Source organism: Dromiciops gliroides, chromosome 3, assembly GCF_019393635.1.
Source record: "Dromiciops gliroides isolate mDroGli1 chromosome 3, mDroGli1.pri, whole genome shotgun sequence".
In the NCBI taxonomy this organism is placed as follows: Eukaryota; Metazoa; Chordata; class Mammalia; order Microbiotheria; family Microbiotheriidae; genus Dromiciops; species Dromiciops gliroides.
In genome coordinates, this window is record NC_057863.1 from 306,325,319 (window position 1) to 306,347,723 (window position 22,405).

Consider the following 22,405-nt stretch of genomic DNA (forward strand, 5'->3'; position numbering starts at 1 on the left):
AGTTCTTTCTCTGGACGTGGATAGTATGCTTCATCATTAGTTCTTTAGGATTATCTTGGATCATTGTATTGCTGAGAATAACTAAGTCATTTACAGTTTTTCATCAAACAATATTGCTGTTACTGTGTACAATGTCCTATTGGTTCTGTCCACTTTAAGTCTTCCCAGGTTTTTCTGAAATTATCCTGCTCGTCATGTCTTATAGCACAATAATATTCCATCACCATCCTATACCATAGTTTGTTTAGCCATTTCCCAATTGATGGGCATCCCTTTGATTTCTAATTCTTAGCCACCACAAAAAGAGCTGCTATTAATATTTTTGTACAAATTGGTCCTTTCACTTTTTTATGGATGTCTTTGAGATACAGACCTAGTAGTGGTATTGGTCGACCAAAGAGTATGCATAATTTTATAGTCCTTTGTACATAGTTCCAAATCACTCTGCAGAATGGTTGGAGCAGTTCACAACTCTACCAACAGTAGATTAGTGTCCCAGTTTTCCCACATCCCTTCCAACATCCAACATTTTCCTTTCTTGTCATATTAGCCAAAGATTGGCTTTCTAATATAAATTTGAGAGGCAGCTAGATGGCACAGTGGATAAAGCACTGGCCCTGGATTCAGGAGGACCTGACTTCAAATCCAACCTTAGACATTTGACACTTACTAGCTGTGTGACCCTGGGCAAGTCACTTAACCCTCATTGGCCTGTAAAAAATAAAATAAAAAAAGAAACAAATAATATAAATTTGCATCAGTTCCTTTTATATCCTGGAAATAAGATCTTTATTAGAGAAATTTGATGCAAATATTTTCCCCAGTTAACTATTTTTCCCTTTTAATCTTTGCGGCATTGTTTTTTGGTTTGTGTGTGTGTCTGTGTGTGTATGTAATGCAAAAATGTTTTAGCTTATCTTTTCCACAACAGTATTCTTTCAGTGATCCTGGGAAATTAAACTTGGAATCAATTGTTTCTAAAGGACAACAAACAGGTACATTGTGGGCATAAGCAGGTTGCAACATATTATTAGTTAAGGATTATGCAGGAGAATTATCATAAAAATGCTATTTGAGACATATGTTTACTAAGGGAAAAAAGATGAGATAGACATGTAGCAAATTTTTATGCTCTATCCACTGGGCCACAGAGCTGCAGACTCACTCTGCCCAACACCCAGTCCCCGCCCCCCCCCCAAAAAAAGCCCAACCTCAATTTGGAGTTCTTCCTAAGATAGGTCTTTTAAACACAAAGCAATTAAGAGTACATCTGTGATTAAGGTTTTTTTTTTGAGAATGGAGAAAAATGCAACATATTTCTTTTCCCCAAAATAATTTCTTTAAGGATAAGAATTATAGAAGGAAAATCCCTTTCTTATCATGTTTTGTTTCTCCATGATTTTTTTCTGGGGTTCTCTCCCAATAGGAAGCTAAGAAAGACTTCAATTACCTGGGTGTTTGTGAGTCTCTGCACATCTATGCTGATTTTCAACATCCTCTTCCTCTTTGGAATAGAAAACTCTAATAAAAATAGCATCAGGATGAAAAGCCCTGAAAAAGATGACAACGTGATCCCTCAATTTGATATTGAATTTCCAGAAAATCTTACATGCACAGTGATGGCTGCTTTACTGCATTATTTTCTGTTAGTGACATTTACCTGGACAGGACTCAATGCTGTCCAACTCTACTTTCTTCTGCTGAGAACCATGAGGCCCCTCCCTGAACATTTCACCATCTTTCTCTCTCTAATTGGATGGGGTAAGTGTTATGTGCTGTTCTGCCTTCTGTCAGAGGTTGCTTTTATAAATCACCATAAAAACCCCAGCCCATTAACTTAAAGGATTTCATGTTATCAAGCCATCTCTGTTAAAAATTGTAATTTTTGTTTTATTAAAACAAATCCAGAATTAAAAAATTTTGTTATACCCTGCACAGCACTTAAAGAGGACATTTCAAAACAAAACAAAAAACAGATTGACACTAAGAAAAAAACTTGAAATATACCAACAATAGAAAATAATTCTATTGACATATAGCTTTAAATTTAATTGAACATAAGGTACATTGATGGGCAGTGGATAGAGTATCAGGCTTAAAGTCAGTAAGATTCATCTTTGTCAAGAAAACCCCAAATAAGGTCACAAAGAGTCAAATATGACTAAAACAACTGAACAACAACAACAAACAACAAAAGGTGCATTGGGACCTACTGAGTATTGATAATGCAAAGATATACTGAGTTACAAAGAAAAAAAAAAGAGACATTTCCAAAACAAATATTTGGGAAGCAGGAAGTAGGGGGATGGTCAAGCATGTAGTGCTTAGAGAACTTTAACTAGAATGGGATGATGAGTATTTTGCCCAAAGACACCAACAGTTAGAGGAGTCTAACCATAGTGCATTCCTTTAGCAGACTAGAAATTGAACTTAGTGACTATTCAGCAACAATAAGTTAAATAATAAACCCACCAGATAGCAGGCTTCCTCCTTATAGTGGCTATAGAACAGGTGAGTAACTCCCTGACCTGACCACCCCCTACACACACACACGTGCACACACACACACACACACACACACACACACATACTTCTCAGGATAGCATTTCCAGAAGCAGCCTTATGGCATTAGTGTTCAAAAGTCTCCCTCCTTTTATACATGAATTTTTCTTTGGGAAAAATAAAAGTTTATTTTTAGGATATATTTTGTGTTATTTTTCTAGGGCACTAAAATTACTAGTTATAACTCTGGATGCTAGCACAAAGTAGGAAGAGCAATAAATCATCTACTTCCAGTAGAGCATAGAGTAATACTGTGTGTATTCTGGTCAACTAAAAAGGTTCTGATGTAGTTTAAGAAGGATTTTCTATGGCTTATATGATTATTTTTTGGTGATATATAATTAACTAAATTTTAGTCTCTCTATCAAACAGGATTACCTGCTATAGTAGTGTCTTTAACAGTGGGAATTATTTACCCGTTAAAAGGGGAATTAGGATACCGACAAGAGATAATGTAAGTTGACCATTTATGTTTAATTGTTCTTTGCTATTGAAATTGAATACATAGAACTGATGTCTTAATTTGTTTGGGAAAAGATTGTATAAATCAAATATTTAAAAATCACTTATTTTAAATTCACAGGACATACTTTAAAAATGAATTATACAATAATTTTTTTTGTAAAGTGAATCATCATCCCATGATTTTATAAATTTGGACTTTTAAATTAAAGTAGAAACAAACCAAGAAAATTATAAATTCAATAAACTAGCAAGAAATTAAAAAGACTGGAAAATAAAGAGGAGAAATGCTAAAAATGTACAAAAGAAGAATTCTTATAAGTTAGAGAAGTATAGGAGCCAAATTCCAATTGGGGAGTGTTAGCTAGGTGGTTCACCACAGTATTGGGGCAAGGAAGGAAACCAACAGCCTCCCTCAAAAACAGAACAGGGTTTATTAACAAGAATGAACTTAAAAACACAAGCAAGATCAGTAGAATTAAGGGAAAGGAAAAAAAAATAAAGAATGGGGGAAGGTAAACAATACAACCTGAATCACACCACCACCTAGGGCTCAACAGAACTCACGGCTTCATCCTGCCTTTTTCCAGCTCCATGCCAGAATGGTGAAACTTCTCCCTTCTCCTTCCCAGCAGACCCCAAGCTGTCCACACACAACCCCAAGCTAATTGGCTGGCAGCCCTGACTGTCACATGACTGCCCTCACTGGGATTCCAGTCATTATAATTTTGCCAGGCCCATGTAGGCATCAGTGAGTGGTGATGATGTGAGCTGCCAGTGCCATGGTGACAGCTACAACCAGTGGGTGAAGCACCATGCTATTGCAGAGGCATGGCGCCTGAGCCCCAGGCCAGTGCCCACGGCAGGGTTTTTTAAATTCTAGCCAAAAGATGCGGTCATAAAAACCTCAAATCACAATTAATTCTTTACAGAAGAAATACAGAAATTAAAAAATAAAAGATTCTAAACAATGGATAAAACTAGGATCTTTAAAAAAGGGATTAACAAAATCAATAAACCATTTGTTAACCTGCCCAGGGAAAAGATAAGAAAATCATATCACTAGAATAAAAACAGAAAGGTGAATTCACAACAGAGAAGAAATACAAACTACATATGCAATGATATGCCAGAAAATTAAGAATTCAAAAGAAATTGACTAGTACCTATAAAATATAATATATAAAAGGTAATGAAAGAAGAAATGTAGATTAAAAAACAGTCAGAGAAATAAATATTAGCAAGGAATAAATGAAATGCCAAGGAAGGGGGAAAATAGGCCAGATGAAAATATGAGAGAAACCTGTCAAATCTTTAAATGGAGAGATTGTCATTACTTATGCCTGGGATATACCAATATTGCAAAATGACAAGAATATCTAAATTCATTACAGATTTAGTGCTATACTAATTAATTTTTCTAATTAAATACATTATGAAACCAGACAAACTAGTAAGAAAATTTATTTGAAGGAAAACAAGTTTAGAATAGCAAGGAAAACAATGAAAAAGTATAAATGAGGGGAGTATAGTATTATGAGACCTCAAACAATATTGTAAAGCAGTGGTTATCAAAAGTTATTGATTTTTTTAAAAAGAAAAATTCTAAATAAGCAACAAATAGAAGTAATCTAAAATATAGACCAGTATTTGATAAACCCAATAATTTGATTCACTGGGAGGATTCACTCCCTTTTTTATAAGAACTACTTGAAAAACTGAAGAACAATTTTGAAGAAGTTCAGTTAATATCAACATGTTGCAACATATTTGAACTCAAAATGGACATGTAACCTGAATATAAAAGATAAAAAAAAATAGAAATAAATGAAATCAGAGACCTTTCCCAGTGATGGGTAGAGGAAGAATTTTTAATCAAAGAAGGGATAGAGGAGATGATTCTATCAATCAACAAGCACTTTAAGCCCCCACAAATTGGCAGACAGTGTGCTGGCCACTAGAGATACAAATGTAAAGAATGAAACAAAACCTACTTGCAAAGAGCTTCCCGTCTAATGGGTTAGACAAGTACATATGTATATTTACGCTGCATAAATATACAGTGAAACTATGCAAATACATAAAAATAGTTAATTACAATATGGTTTGAGGGCTTTATGCAGAAGGTGCTGCTTGAGCTGCATCTTCAAGGAAGAGATTCATTCTATTAGGTAGAGGTAAGAAGGGATTGCATTCTAGGCATGTGGGACTGCAATGCAAGGGCATGGAGGTGGGAGATTAAATATTGTATATGAAGAAAAGAGAGAAGGCCATTGTGGTTGGATCTTGGACTTCAGTGGGAGAGGTAATGCCCAATGAAACTAGAAAGATTAATAGAGGAAAAATAGAAGGCCTAGGATAGTACACTTATAGTTAGAGGGTGTGATATGTATAATGAGCCAATGAAAGAGACTAAGAAGGAGCAGCCAGACAGAGGGGAGAAGAAATAAGAGAGAGTGGTGTTATTAAAACCCACAGAGAGAGTATACAGAGGGTGGGAAGTGGAGAGTGGACAACAGTGTCAAATGTAGTAGAGAGATGGAGAAGGATGTGGGTTGAATAAAGATCATTTAGATTTGGCAAGCAAAACAATCATTGATAACTAGAGTAGTATTAATTGAGTGATGAGATACATAAAGCAAATAAGATATATAACAATATAATGAAAATGAAATATATAATTTTGATTATATAAATAAATAGCACAAATAAATTTAATATAAAATATTAATTTAGCAGAAATATATTCAATTAAGATAAAATTAGATGAGAAAGTAGAGTGGGAAAAGGTATCAAATTTCACTGATAAAAGTCTGACATACAAAATATACATCAAATCAATATAAATATATATCAAGAAACATACTCCAATAAGTAAATAGTGAAAGGTATGAACAATTTTCAAAAGATTGGCAAACTATAAAAGATTAGATGAATATATGTTCCACATCACCATTAATAAGAGAAATGAAAATAGTTTTGAAGTTTTATCTTACTCCATGCAAATTGACAGATGAAAAAGGGGTGGTTTCTTGAAGCATTTGTGATTGTTGATAACTATTGAATTCACTTTTTAAAAATGTATGCAATGGGGGCAGCTAGGTGGCGCAGTAGATAGAGCACCGTCCCTAGATTCAGGAGTACCTGAGTTCAAATCTGACTTCAGACACTTAACACTTACTAGGTGTGTGACCCTGGGCAAGTCACTTAACCCCAATTGCCTCCCTAAAAAAAAATAAAATATATGCACTGGGGCAGCTAGGTGGTGCAGTGGATAAAGGACAGGCCTTGGATTCAGGAGGAATCTTAGTTCAAATCCAAGCTCAGACACTTGACACTTACTAGCTGTGTGACCCTGGGCAAGTTACTTAACCCTCATTGCCCCACCAAAAAACAAACAAATAAATAAATAAAATAAAAATGTGTACACCCCCTCTCACTCCTTTCTATGTTTTGTTCTGAGAGCTCAATGATACCATTGATTTAGAAATGATTTGTCATTGGACTGTCCTATATCACACACCAGTCGGGGCTTTCCTGGGCCCCACACTCCTATAGGTGTTGTCACCACCCACCCCCACCCCATTAGTACTCAGATCCTCGGGGGCTTTTGTATTTGTATCCCCAGCTCTTAGCACAGTGGTTGAGACACAATTAGTGCAACATAATTTTTTTTTTGGGGGGGGGCAACGAGGGTTAAGTGACTTGCTCAGGGTCACACAGCTAGTGTCAAGTGTCTGAGGCTGGATTTGAACTCAGGTCCTCCTGAATCCAAGGCCAGTGCTTTATCCACTATGCCACCTAGCTGCCCTAAATTTTTTTAATTAATCAGTTCAAAGTTTCTTGTCAGTTTAAAATTTCTATGAGTTTGTGATATCTTGTCTTGAGAATAGATCTGATAGAGGAAGAGGAACTGGCAAGAAATAAAGGCTAGGAGTACCTAAGACAAACTTTTGCTTATTTCATAATTTTGTCCTATCTTTCACTATTGGACTCAAAGCAATTCTTTCTGGAGAGGAGGAGGTCACATCACGGGCCTTTTTTTGTAATGCAATTTTAAAAATTTACGAAATAATTAGAATGAAATTGGACATCAGCTCTGTTTCATTAACAGATAAAACATACCTGGAGTGTGCTTTCTAGAGATATTTAATATCACGCAATTTTGGGATAAAACAATTTGGATGGAGATCTTACAGAGTCTCATAATAGGATCTTACCTATGGAGAAATAAGGCAGAAAAGGAGATTGACTATTTTTATCTTTCCAGCAGTACTATTATAAGAATCTCCAGCACCTAGAATAGTGCATAGCAAAAAGTAGGTGCTCAATAATTGCTTGTTGATTGATAAGAGATGAGAAAGAGGCATTGACTTTTTAAAAATTCTTTAAATCTGAGTCCATTAAGTTCTTTACTGGCTAAGGGAAGGAATAAATGTTTCTCCTTGGGTAAAATAATCTCCTCTCTTTAATAGATGTTGGCTTGCAGTTCCAAAAGATAACAATTATTTGGAGAGTCCATGGTTGTGGTCATTCATTTTACCAGTATCCATCATTCTCATCGCTAATGTTGTAGTATTTATTTTCATAATAGTCAAAGTTCTGTGGGGAAGAACAGACAACTTGACAAGGTAAGAGATAACATTTGTTCAATGTGTAATAAAACTCACTAAAGTCATCCTCTATGGCCTCTATTGTGGTGAAAGTGGGTTTTGTATTCTTAAAGCTATGCCAGGGAAAACTTGTGGGGCCCACCAAGCAGAAGAAGAGGCCCTGTGTAGTTTTCAAAGTACTGGCCTAGCTGAATTCAGAGAAACATTGCTAGTGTGGTCACTAGCTTTCAGGGTGGAAGATCATCCACCAAAGTTTAGAGGGCTTGGCTTCCTGTGTTCATGGATGAAAGCAGTGGCCTAATGAAATTATGGATACTTTCAAATTCTGAAATACTCCTGGGACAGATTCTGGGTCAATGTGGTGTTAGTTAGCTGTGTAATATATCTCTTTCACTATAACACTCAGTTCTCTTTATCCCCTAACAATAGTTTGAGGATAATATGCTTCTCTTTTGGGTTATGTGAGCCAAATTGAAAAGCAAAACAAAATTTAAGAGAGAAAAAAAGGCCCTTCAAAAATCATTTAGATATGTATATCATGTGTGATGTGTATACCTATGTTTACATATATTCATATACATGAAAATATTTATGTGTACATACATGTGTATATATAAATGTACATGTGTCTATCTTTATGTTTCATTAGTATGATATTTCAGTTAGTTAATAAACATTGATTGTGTGCCTGTTGTGTACCAGGCAGGGCAGGCAGGTGGCTCATTGTGCCTGAAGTCAGGAAGACCTAAGTTTAAATGAGGCCTCAGATACTTACTAGCTATGTGATCCTTTACCCCCATTTGCCCCCTTTTTGACTTAATCCACTGGAGAAGGAAATGGCATATCACTCTACTATCCTTGCCAAGAAAAATTTAGGAACAGTAGGGTTCACAGGGTCTCAAAGATTGGACATGACTGTACACTTGAACAACAACAAAAAATGTGCCAGCCACTATGCTAGGCCCTTGGGTGGGGAAGGGAGAGAGGTGCTGGGGAAATATAAAATGATAAAAATTAATGTCTCTACCCTCAAGAAGCTTACATATAATGTGTATTTCTGCAATCCATATTTCATGTCATTCCCCTAGCTTCAGCCCATAGCTGAGAAATTACTCTATAAGTCAAGTCAATAATTATTTATTAAACACCTACTATGTGCAAGTCCTTTTAAGTGCTGGGTATATGAAGAAAGGCAAAAATAGTCCCTGTTCTGAAGGGCCTCATGGGAGAATCTACATGCAAACAACTATGTACAAATGAGCTATAAACAGGATAAATTAGAGATAAGCAACAGAAGAGTTTCCTTGGTGTGGAAACTCTACCAATTCAGCTCAACAATTTATTTGAAAGTTATAATTCAGAGGGTTATCTGGAGGGTAATGAGAGTGTAAGGGCCTTTGGTCATACAGTTAGCTTGTGTCAGAGACAGGACCTGAAGTTAATTCTTCCTGATTACAAGGCTAAGCTCCTATCAATTACATCATGCTGTTTCTCATCATGAACTTAATGATTTATATTTTATGTATTCTATATTATTATATAAATCATCATAATAGACATTTATATTTAGTAATGAACACAACCCCCTGAAATTATGTTTTAATCAATCATAATTAATTACTTATCATTTAATTATTAAATCAGAAAGAATTATGATTGAATTCAATTTAATAAACTTGTATTAAGTTCTATTTGCCAGATAGTGCCCAGCTGGTGAGGATGCAAAGATGAAAAGCAGCACAGTCCCTGACTTCTAATAACCTAATAGTTTTCCAAGTAGATGAGACATATTTTTTAAAAAACCAACCTGTACACAAATAAGTATAATACAAGTTAGAAAATTAGTGTGTAAGTGTATAAGAGAGGTCAGACAAGGTGGTCTGTATTTTATGAAGGAAGATCAGCTCTTAGTGAAATGGATTAGGGAAGGAATCCTGAAAAAATCTTGCTGAGCTGAGACCAAAAGGCAGGCTGTCAAAGTTGGAAAAATGTGAGGGAACATAATGCAGGCATTGGGGATAGCCTTCATACAGTCATGGAAGTAGGGAAAGGAATTAATGAGATCAAGAACCTTAATGAATTAATCAACAAGTATTTATTAAACACCTAATATGTGTCAGGCACTGTGGTAGGCACTGAAAATACAAAGATGAAAAACAAAATCATGAAACAATCCTTGCTATTAGTCCAGTTTTCCTGAAACTTAGCATATGCCAAGGCAAAATAAAGCTGCAAAGTTAAGTTGGGGCTAGATTGTGTCAAGATCTTGAATGCCAGGATATTCAGTCTGTATTGTATTTGGTGGGCATTGGGGAGTTGCTGAAGGTCTTTGAACAGGAGAGTGACAGAGTCAGACCTATCTATTAGGGAGACTACTTTGGGGCAGTTGGGTGGAAGATATCTAGGAGAGAGGAACACTGGAGACAGATCAGTTTTTAGCCTATTATAGTAATCAAAGTGAAAGATAACAATGGCCTTAATTAGTATAATCATACTTTATCCCCAATTTTTTTTTTTGCTGAATTCCTGCCCATCTTTTAAAGTCCTACTCAGCTGCTACCCACTATGTATAGCTTTCTTTGATTCCTTAATCAGAAATTACTTTTCCCCTGGACTCTCATATTATGTTTTGCAATTCTCTAACACATTTATCACATAATAGTTTATATCTTATCATCTTACTGGATTGTAAACTCCACAAGGATAAGTTTGTGTCTTCAAATAAATCAAATAAGCATTTATTAAGTATAGACAATGTCTAAGTTCTAAGGATATAGAGAGTTACTAATCCTAAAAGAGTTTTCAAAGAGTTTATTAAGGAGAATATAATATACATACTGATATATAGAATGTAAGGTGGACTGTGGTAGGGGAAAAAAGGTGTAATCCAGACAAAATACTCTAGGAAAATTTGAGGCAGAGTGGAATACATTCAGATACAGTGAGGCAGGATGGTGTGGAACAGGGAGAACCTGAACTAAGCATAGGAAGAAGAAAGAGATCTGAACCAGCAGATAGAATGATAGAGAGATAGCAGGATGAGGTCAGAGAAAGCCTTGTAGTCTAATTTGTCTGGAATATAAAGTGTGTAAAGGGAAATAATGTTTTATAGCTACAATTCTTACTATGCTATCGTAGCAAATGTCTTTGATTTGGGCTAGTTGTATCTACTGGCTGACTATTAAAGATAAGGTCACTAGTGGGGGTTCATGAATTATTGTTTTAGGAGAGCAGACTGACAGAGTGTCCTTGGAAACTCTAGGGATTAGTTACCTCCCTGGATACCCACCTGCAAACTGAGTTGGGGGCAGCTAGCTGGCACCGTGGATAAAGCACTGGCCCTAGATTCAGGAGGACCTGAGTTCAAATCCAGCCTCACTCAAGGGATTAGGAGAGAAAGAGTATAGAGAAGTCAGTAGTGATGATTTACATTTCTTCAGTGTTTGATGGCTTTAAAGCACAATATATCTGAAATAGTAAACCCAGTTATTTCCAAATCCAGTGTCCTTTCCACTACACCATGCAATGCTACTGGGACCTTCTGGAGACTGTGCCTCCACCTTTTTAATTTACTATTGATGTAACTTCCATCTCTGCTTGTCCATTCGGAAAGTCCTGACATGAGATAACAACTAGGAGAATCATAAGGGCACTGGAATTTTGTGGAGGTCACCCAATAAAGCAGAATGGCATAATGGAAAGTGAAAGGAGATCTGGCTTCATGTCCTCCTAACCCTGCTGGCTTGCCAGCTAATTGTATGACCTCCTGCAAGTCAGTTAACCTCTCTGGGACTAATTTTCAAAATGAGGGGGTTTGAATAGATGATCTCAAACAACGTCTAGGATTCATCCTTCAGTCAAACATTGTTATTGTTAAGAGGCAACTTAAAATTCAAAAAGTTATTAAGTAATCAAAAATCATTAAGAGATAATGACAGGGGAGGGGGTGGGGAGTTAGATGGCACAATGGATAAAGCACCGGGCCTGGATTCAGGGGGACCTGAGTTCAAATCCAGCCTCAGACACTTGACACTTGCTAGCTGTGTGACCCTGGGCAAGTCACTTAACCCTCATTGCCCCTCCCAAAGAGACACACACACACACACACACACACACACACACACAGAGTGAGAGTAAAATTTCTCAGATAATGTGCGAAAGAGGAGTGAAAAAGCATGCAGCTCACCCTCCAATAGAAAATCAGACAAGGGGGGCAGCTAGGTGGCGCAGTGGATAGAGCACCGGCCCTGGAGTCAGGAGTACCTGAGTTCAAATCCGGCCTCAGACACTTAACACTTACTAGTTGTGTGACCCTGGGCAAGTCACTTAACCCCAATTGCCTCACTAAAAAAAAAAAAAAAAAGAAAGAAAATCAGACAAGAAGTCCTATGCAAAAGTTAATGAGACAAACAGTTAGATTAAAAACGCTTCATCCTGTTTTATTACCAGCAAATAACTTTCCCTCTCTTTTTATTGGTTAACATAAAGGTGGGATGCCAGGATGAAAGAAAGATGTTCCTAAACCCAGACTCCACACACACACACACACACACATCCATCCAAAGTAGTAATCATAGTAAGTTAATATTTACATATAACTTCAAGGTTTGTAAGATGCTTTACATATTTTATTTTATCTTATAACAAGCTTAGGAATTGAGTGCTATTATTATCCTCATTTTATAGAAGAAAAAACTGATTGAAAGGTTAATTCCCTTGCTGAGGGCCATATCCAAGAATCAAAAGAGTCTCTCCCTGACTGATACTCTTACTATATTCACCACAATGAAAATTTCATTATAATCTTTTTTAAAAAGTAATTCCCAGTAGAATACAATGTAACTGCCACTGAGTTATCACAAGTGAGAGGTTAAGATCAGACTCACAAATGAGAGACCATCATATCATAAATTTCTACATAGCGCCAATCTCCTTTACAATGACTTATTTTGCAGAATTATTATACACTCATCCTTGCCTATAAGTTTCATAAGGATTAATGATTTTAATGTTCAATTGAAATATATAATAGTTAATTGGTACCTTTTATTTTTACATTGCCTGGTTTCCCCTTTAATTCCTTTCTTTCAACCTTCCAGAGAACAATGTCTATGATGAAGAATTAAAAAAAAAATAAGGGGGGGGAATCACCAAAATTGAATACTTTTTAAAAAACCTGTAATGAAATGCAATATTCCAAACCTCAGGACCCTCTATCTCATGCAGGATAAATAAAAAGGGACACCCAGGAGTTCCCTATACCAGTGAATGACAGTTCCTCTCCCTATCCCTATTGATGCCACCTGAGGGTGGGAGTGGTGATGATGTTGCTGGAGCAAACCTGGACCATTCTTTCTTTTTTTTTTCTCATCCAGCACAAAAAAGAGCTCAGTCATGAAGAAGATTCTTAGCACATTATCCATTGCTGTGGTTTTTGGGCTTACTTGGATTCTGGGTTACCTGATGCTAATAGATGATAACAATGTAAAAGCCATCTTCAACTATTTATTCTGCTTCTTCAACACAACACAGGTACGTAGCAAGAACAGCCCCCAAAGTGACAAAATTCCTGTCACTGAGATTGAATCATCCTCAGGCAAGTAATTATTTTCTATAACTTTGAAGCAGGGTCAGGATATTTGGATCTTCACTGGACAATTGAACATTTGTCTGGTAACTTGTAGGACTGCAGGATTGTGTTGCTGTGCAACAAAGTTTTCATGTAAATTTCTTTTTTTTCTCCCCTCCCGCCCCCAGATGGCCATCATTAGACATATATGTGTGTGTGTATATGTGTATATATGTGTGTGTGTACAATACATATGTGCATATACATACATATTTATATAGAATATATACAATATTACTTCTATCTATCATCTCTCTCATCTATCATCACATTACTCCCCCTCTATAATTGCCAATGCCCTCTCCTGATGGTTACTTTTTTGGTTACTGTTTTGTACATACTTAGCAATGGGCATGTTATCTCCCCCATTAAAATGTAAACTTTTATTTTTATTTTGTCTTTGTGTCCAAAGTGCTTCTTAGTACAGAGCATGACACATTGCAAAGACTAAACATCTTCATCTTGTCTACAAGGACATAATAAAAGACTTCATCAGATGCTTAGTATAAAACCCATACATCATGTTAACAGAGTCCCTCTAATGTAATAATCTAAGATTCCTTTGAAAGAAGGAAATAAATTTCTTCTGGGATGACCTGTTGTTGATGAACCCACATTTACCTTTAACAGTCATCACTTTCCTCTCTAAATGCTCAGAAACTGTCCCAGGTTTTGAATGTCCCATCTATTAAAGTCAAGTCTCCTCGACTACAGTTTTTTAGAATGTATCCTTTCCCCATTTCTTAAAATGTAAACATTTGCCCATCTCCCATCTAGCAGGGAACCTTCCCAGCTCTCCATAATCTCTCAGTGATGATTGATATCAGAATAGTATTCTGCTTGTTCCATATCCTGGGCTGTAGTTAATCTGGACCTGTTGACTAATTTCAAGACATTGAAGGTAGTTGGTTACACACTCATCATTCTTATTTTAACAACAACAGTAGCTACAACTATAACAGTATTTATATACTAATGTTTGCAAAGTGCTTTACATATGTTAACTTACTTGATCATCAAAACAACCTTTTGGGATAGGTACTATTATTATTGCCATTTACAGATGAGAAAACCGAGACACAGAGAAGTTAAGTGATTTGCCCAGGGCCATCCAGCTAAGAAGTATCTGAGGCAGAATTTGAACTCAGATCTTGTTTCCAAGTTCTCATGCTTAATCCATGGTGCCATTTAACTGCCCCTTGCACCACCTTTGTTCTATCCTTCCTAGTCCAAAGATCATTTTCCTTCATAAAGAAAACAGAAGCAAAATTAAAATTTAGCAATTCTTCCTTCTTTGTTTCCAGTCATCATTACTGATATGCTGGTCCTCTTGCCTCTTTGGTTGTCTACCTGCTCCAAAAATTGCTTTAAAAAAGAATCCTAGGGGCAGCTAGGTGGCACAGTGGATAAAGCACTGGCTCTGGATTCAGGAGGACTTGAGTTCAAATCTGTCCTCAGATACTTGATACTTACTAGCTATGTGACCCTGGGCAAGTCATTTATCCCTCATTGCCTTGCCAGAAAAACAAACAAAAAAACAAAACACAACTAAACATAGAAAGAAAAATTCTGAAAATTGGAGGTCAACAAAATTGGGAAAAAAAACCTAAAAAAAAAAAAAGAATCCTAAGCTAATATCCTTTGCTTTCCTTATCAATCTCAGCTCCTTATGAGCTTTAGTATGCCTGACTACTTTTATAGGACTCTGCTAAGCTCTTACATCTTCATCCTCTGTTATCTGTCCTTGCTTTCATCATGTACATACATATCTATATCTAAATATATATCATATATGTGTATATGTATATACATATGTATACACATTTTTTCAAAATTTTTAGTTAACTGGTGAGTTCTTACTGCATCTATATTGGTCTTCTCAGACAAGTTTTATTTTTTCTCCTTACCAGTATTATTTTCCTTTTTTTCTTCAGAATTTTATTCTTGAGAGTTTCCCATCCTTCTTGGATTGACTGAGAAGTCTTTGAGTGTCTATGAGAAGTATATGGGAGACCAGAGAATTTTAGACTATAAGAACTCATCTATTTCTTTCTCTGAACCTTTTTATATCTGCTTTTCAAAAATCTAGGATTGCTGTCAGACTACAAGCTTTCTTTCTCCTCCTTCACTGTCACAAACTTTGAGGAAATAGTCACTTGCTTTCCCCAACCCACAAAGTTAAAATAATTTCCTCATTAACAGCCAGTTTCTTCCTATTAGTGAGAATCAGATCCAGTCTAGAACTTCACTATTTAAGATTTTCTACTTTTTCAAGTATGGAATTATGATAAAGGGAAGTGAAGAAGTTATTATCTGCCTTGATTTTTTGGGGGGGGTGGGGTGGGGCATTGAGGGTTAAGTGACTTGCCCAGGGTCACACAGCTAGTAAGTATCAAGTGTCTACAGTTGGATTTGAACTCAGGTCCTCCTGAATCCAGGGCTGGTGCTTTATCCACTGTGCCATCTAGCTGCCACTGCTGCCTTGATTTTGTTTTTAAAGACAGAGGGTTCCCAGAAATATCTGGATAATTGAAATCCACCATCGCTACTATTTCATGACTCTGGACTAGGCTTATGATCTTTTTCCCAAATTCATCATCCAGTTCCTCCTATCTCAAGTGTTTGATACTACTTTGATAAAATTACTCTTCCTCTCATTGATATTCACCCAAATGCTCCCTACCAAGCTTCCTCTTTCTGTTTCCTGGATATATTCTCCTATTACTTGTCTTCTTAATATACAATGCTCCCTTGTGCCCTTGTACCTATTCTGCCTTTTAAAAATAAGATATATCCATCTAGAGCCATGATCTAGTAATTTTTTTCACCCTACCAAGTCTCAGTGATCAAATTTGCCTTTAAGTATTAAGGTCTCTTGTTTGTTGTCTAATCAATGAAAATTTTTGAACTGGCATTTGAAGCCAGAGGTTTTACTTTTGATCCCTTTCTTGGATGTATCTCTGCTTTGATCTTCTGGGCATAACAAATGCTATTCTTCCAGATAGACAGACAGACAGATAGATATATTGTATATATATTATACACACCTATGCCTATATCTATATATCCATACCTATATCTATCTATCTATCTATCTATCTATCTATCTATCTATCTATCTATCTATCTATCTATCTATCTTCTTTATAGTATATTTCTTGGTACATATTCATAATTTTCTCTTTATTCCCAAACTTAATTTAAACGTTCCTTTTATTCAATTTTAAGGACATTAGGTAAATGTTCTACTGGTGAGGAGTCTGTCATTCCTATATTTTAAGGCATGGTCTAGAAATCTAAATCCCGGTTTTAGAAACCATTTCCTTAACTAGCTGTTCACATTTCTTGGACAGGGTGGCCCCAGATAGCACCACATAGTTATTTTAGGAGCTTATATCCCTAGAGGAATGGCTGTGATTATGACCTACAGTTCTGTTTGCAACTAAAGCTATATTTTCACTTTAGATTATCTGTAAGTGTAAAACTAAACCTATTTGATAATAGACTTTGAAAACTATCTTTTCAACTAGTATTTCAGAACTTTTTCTGCTAAAATTGGCTTAGCAAAAATAAAATAATGATATTAATATTATTATCAACTTCTAATTGCAAAGAGATAGAAAGAGAAGAGAGATAGAAAGAGAGAAAGAGGGAAAAGATAGAGAACACAATTATTAAAATGGAGAAAAGTTGTATGTGTGTGTATGTATGTGTGGGTTAATCCAATACAGTAGTTAACTAAAAAATCATTAGTGTTCAACTTCAGAATATATGCTTGTTAACATTTAAATATGTTCTAGAAATTCATAACACTTTAAAAGAAAAGATCCATGCCACTCTGAGAAGACGTCAGAGACTTTCCTGCTTTTGAATACTGCATGCCTTTTGCTTTCCAATTCAAGCTAAAGATAGCATTAGCTCCCCAAATCATTCAATGCTAAACTGAGGTGCCCTTCCTCTCCATATATTTAGTTTCTTAACTTCTCTGACTTGGGAGAAGGATCTTGTGTGAAAACATTTCTGTTTGGATTATAGATCATATGAAGGAATAAGAATAAGTAAGGGATAGTGAATTTTTTCAGCAAAGGACTTATTATATATACTATGTATATTAATAAAAAATCAAAAACAAGACTTGCCAGATGATATGCCTCTAATAATTTAAAATTGATTATAACTAATAATAATTGCAATAATTAATTATTGTGAGCCTGTCCAAGGAATCACTCTGCTCCAGCAAACCTTGACTCACAAAGGGTCTCCTATATATTCTCCTAAAGGAAATAATACTTTCTGAAGAGCTGTTGAGTCATATTGTCTTTAGTCGAGGATAAGATGGTTTTCAAAAGAAAATTTGGAAGGAGTGGGTAGGATATTATTGTCTAACCTATGCTTGGGCAATATAGTTTCCTGTCATAGGAGGGAGAGGATAGAGGGACCTAAATTATCAAGCATCATCACCATTGCCACCTTCTAGCATGGCAGAGTAGAATGAGTGCTACACTGTAAGTCAGGAGAATTAGGTTGTAGTTTCTTCTTGTGTGACTTTAGTCAAGTCATTTTTGTTCTCTTGTGACCCAAGTCTCCTTGGGTCATTCTTTCTTAGAATTAGAGAGTTGAATGAGAAGATCTCTAAGATCTTTTTTAGTTCTCACATTTTTTTCTAATAAACATGAATTAGACATTTTAACAAATATCTAATGAGTAAGGAGCAGCAGCTCCTTTGCTGTTGTTTATGGAATGTACAGAAAGAAAACAAGCCTGTAATTCTGGGTGACTTCAACTCCAGAGTAGGCACAGAGTATGAGACATAGCAGGGAATCCTTGGGAAGAATGGAGATGAAAACAACAATAGCAATGATCACTTACTATCAAAGGCTTGTGCATTGCATGACCTTCTCATCAACAACACTGTGTTCCATTTACCTAAATGCAACAGAATTTCGTGGATATATCCTCACAGCAAACACTGACATTTAATAGACTATGTAATTGTAAGGAGAAGAGATGGACAGGATGTGAGAGTGACAAAGGTTATGTGTGCTGCAGAGTGCTGGACCAATCATAGACTTATCCTCTCCAAAAGCAGCAGCTCTAAGGCATGACAACTGTCAGAAGACTCAACACCAGCAGAATAGAGTACTTCTCTCTGTGTGAACAGATTTTTACTCATGTGGAAAGAAAGCTGAGCCAGCATACTGTTGATAACAATGGAGCAGAAAAGGAGTAGCCATCTGGGCCTGAACACTCACAAACATCAGGATTGGGTTGATGAGAATGATGGGGAAATTCAGAAGCTACTTAATGCAAAAATGAGAACTCTACAGGGTCTACCAGAAAGATAGTTGATCCCTTTCTAAAAAAGGTATCATTTAATTCCATTTAAAGTATAGTACAAGCAAAGCTTACAGAGATGCAGGATTCTTGGCTCAGTAAAAAGGCAGATGGAATTCAGTTTTACACTGATAGTAACAATCCAAAGCATTTTTATGTTGCCCTGAAAGCTATTTATAGGCCAAAGATATTTGGTATGTCTCAACTACTCAAAGCTGATGGAGCTACACTGATCAGTGATAAGGACATCATTCTGGAGAGATGGGCTAGACATGTCCATAGTGTTCATCAAACAATGCTATTTACAAGTTGAATTCCCTCTCCAGAGTTCTCCTTAATGGGCTCATCCTTCACCTACAAGATGGTCAGCCAGTGTGACTTCAGAAAGGGCCAAGGAATGGCCAACATGGTATTTGCTGACAACTCCAGGAGGAATGCCAGGAGCAGAATAGAGGATTGTATACAAAATTAATCAATCTAACCAAGCCCTTTGATACTGTTAGTCATGATGGCCTGTGGAAGATTATGGCAAATTTTGGTTGCTCTGAGAATTTCATTAGTATTGTACATCAGTTTTATGATGGCATACTTGCACAGGTTTTAGATAATGAACAATGCTCTCATGCTTTCCTAGTCACCAATGGAGTGAAGTATGGATGTGAGCTTGCTCCCATGCTTTTTAACACAATGTTATCAGCACTGTTGTCAGATACCTTCAATGAGGACAAAAATGGCATTATGGTCAGCTAGCACACTGATAGTAAATTATTTAACTTTAAAGAGCTACAAGCCAAGAATAAAGTGAGGGGAGAGTTGGTGCAAGACTTTTTGTTCACAACTGATTTTTCATTCAATACAGCCTCTGAGGCTGAGATACAACAAAGTATCGATTGATTCTTAGCTGCTTGTGCTAATTTTGGCCTAACAATTAATGTCAAGAAAACAGAGGTTCTCTACCAATTAGCACCAGACTATGAATACATTGAACCATTGGTTATAATAAATGGAAAAATTTTGAATGCTGTGGATAAGTCCACTTACCTTGGCAATATACTTTCCAGGAATGTGCACCTAGATGATGAAGTTGATGCACACGTTGCCAGAGTTAGCTAAGTGTTTGGGAGGCTACAAAGGAAAGTGTGGGAGAGAAGAGGGATTAGACTGTTTACCAAACTGAAGTTCCACAGAACCATTGTGCTGATCTCATTGTGGTATACCTGAGAAACCTGGACAGTCTACCAGTGCCATGACAGGAAACTGAGTTGCTTCCATTTGGATAGGAAGATTCTGAAGATCACCTGGCAAGATAAAGTACCAGACACTGATGTTCTTTTTCAAGCTGAATTGCCAAGCATTCAAACTCTTCTGCAGAGAATACAATTGCAATGGACTGACCATGTTGTTCAAATGCTAAACATACATTTTCCTAAAAGACTATTTTACAAAGAATTCACACAAATACTCACTTGGTGGTCAGAGGTGATACAATGACACTCTTCAGGTCTCTCTGAAGAACTTTGGAATTGATTGTAAGACATGGGAGACACTGGCACAGGATGGTTCAGCATGGCCCATTTATATCAAAGAAAGTATTGTACTCTATGAGCAAAATAGAATCATGGTAGCTCAAAAGAAACATGAGAGGCCCAAATTTAGAGCTATCTCCCTCCCAAATGGTCATATGGACTATTTGTACCTGACTTGTTATATAACCTCTGAGTTCATATTGGTATGATCAGCCACAGCCAGACATACTGTACATTGACCCTAAGATTTTGATGTCATTTCAGTCCTCTTTAAGTACTAAAGACAAACAACAATGTGTATATCTAGCCCCCCCCTCTCTCTCTTTCTCTCTCTCTCCCTCCCTCCCTCCCTCTCTCCCCCTTCCTCCCTCTTCCCTCTCTCTCTGTTTCTCTTTGTCTCTCTAACTCATGCACTGATGCATGCAAACACATATGCACACACACACACACACACACACACATTTATTTCTCATATATCCATTGTCCTCCTGAAGTAACTATTTGTTACTAGTTGGACTTAAACTTTTTGTCATCTCAAGAGACATATTTCAAATGAAGGTACATGTCTGTAGGGATCAAAATTAAAACTATAACTACCATCCTAGAAGTTCCAGATGTCTTATTTAAAAGTCTTAATTCAATAAATGATATTTGATCTTCTAATTCCATGAAGGATATTCTAGGATCCTATTAGAATTCTCTCTGGATTCTTAAAACACTATAACTATAATGCCCTCTTCAGGTAATCTTTCTAAAAGTCTACAAATTACCCACAGGCGAAACATTAGCATAAAAATCTCAATATATTGGTTTATCTCTTTATATGGTTGTGGTCTAAATAAACTTCAAAATATGGAGAGTAAGTTCCACTCAAGAAATGGAAGACAGCTCTTATGAGTTAACAAACTTTTCTTAATAGGAATAAATATTGCTTAAACCATTGTCAAATTTCACTTTGGGCAGGAAAAGTGGGTTAAATGTTTGAGAAAACTATTTATTTTTTCATTTAGCAATAGGCATTTCAAATAAAAGTAACTAATAACAAATTGATAAATAATTAATAAGGGTCTTTTCACAATTTTCTATTGAGACCTCAAAATTCCTGAACAATTACTTGATTCAGGATCTGTAATTTTGCCAATTTAAGGAACTCCTAGCATAGAACCTTCCCTTCCTCCCACCATGAAGATCAACAACCCCTTCATAATTTATAGTCAGAGAATTTCCTGGAGCAGTGAGAGGTAAGTGACTTGCCCATGGTCACACAGAGGACATTCAATTAGATTAGGAGTTTACCTCTCTTAGGGAAGTACATGAATCACAGTTATAAGCATGTAAATTGAAGAGGAAGATATAAGGATTGAGAAGGATGGATGCATGCATTGAATGCTTATTTGGTTTTTAATTTCTGAACTAATGAAATTATGTTTTCATTCTATCTATAGGGATTGCAAATTTTTTTCCTTTACACTGTTAAAACAAAAGCCTTCCAGAATAAAGCTTCTGAAGTGTTCAAGTCAATGACATCTGCTGCTAGGAGGATTAAAATGCCTTCTCTGAAGACAATTTCTCTACATTCACAAGTGTATGAGTTGATTAGTTCCGTTCCAAGCAAGATCGAGCATTTTAGGCTGCTGGAGTCATCTCTGACTACTCAGGAAACATTCCTTTCTGAAAGTAGCCAAAATATTTCACACTACAAAACTATAGAAGTATAACTTTGATCATCTGTTTTTGGTACATCAGATATGAATTTTAAATGATTTCTCCCTTCCCTCTTAGTATTTAACCTTATCAGGCCCCTCCTTCAATACCTTTTTATTGTGGGGAAAAATAAGATAATGCCTTTGATCCAGAGCCATAGCTAGCATTTTTCATTCCCAGCTCAAACATTCCACACACAAAATGGGCTTGGGACAGAGTGTGAAAAGTGCCTGAAAATCAACTTTTTATGACAAATTCAGTTGGGGGGAGAGGCAAAGAAGAGACAAAGCCTCTACCATATGGTAGCTCCCTACTTTAATTATTCTTGCTGAACCAGTATTTCCTCAGTTATTCAAAGTCCTGGGGCATACTCTGGTCACCCTAGCTCTGTTCTTATAACAAAAAAAAAAAAAATAAGGTTAGGGCTTTTCCCATTAGTTAGTCATATTGTTATAGGATTCAGATTGAACTATCTAGGATTGAAGATTTATAATGTGTTGTTTAAAAATCTAAACGTGGGTTCTAATCTGCCCCCCCCCAGTTTTTGGGGGAAACTGACTAAAATCACTGATAAA

The 22,405-nt window shown here is 36.3% G+C and overlaps 1 protein-coding gene across 1 annotated transcript in view; it reads left to right on the forward strand.

Moving 5' to 3' along the window:
• ADGRG7 (adhesion G protein-coupled receptor G7) overlaps positions 1 to 21,844 on the forward strand; it is a 79,068-nt gene extending 57,224 nt beyond the window's left edge. The window contains exons 12-16 of the mRNA XM_043993484.1: positions 1,427 to 1,761; positions 2,935 to 3,016; positions 7,500 to 7,655; positions 13,013 to 13,169; positions 21,572 to 21,844. Of these exons, the coding sequence (XP_043849419.1) occupies positions 1,427 to 1,761; positions 2,935 to 3,016; positions 7,500 to 7,655; positions 13,013 to 13,169; positions 21,572 to 21,844 (1,003 nt within the window). The remainder of the gene's footprint in view (positions 1 to 1,426; positions 1,762 to 2,934; positions 3,017 to 7,499; positions 7,656 to 13,012; positions 13,170 to 21,571) is intronic.
• The last annotated feature ends 561 nt before the right edge of the window (positions 21,845 to 22,405 follow it).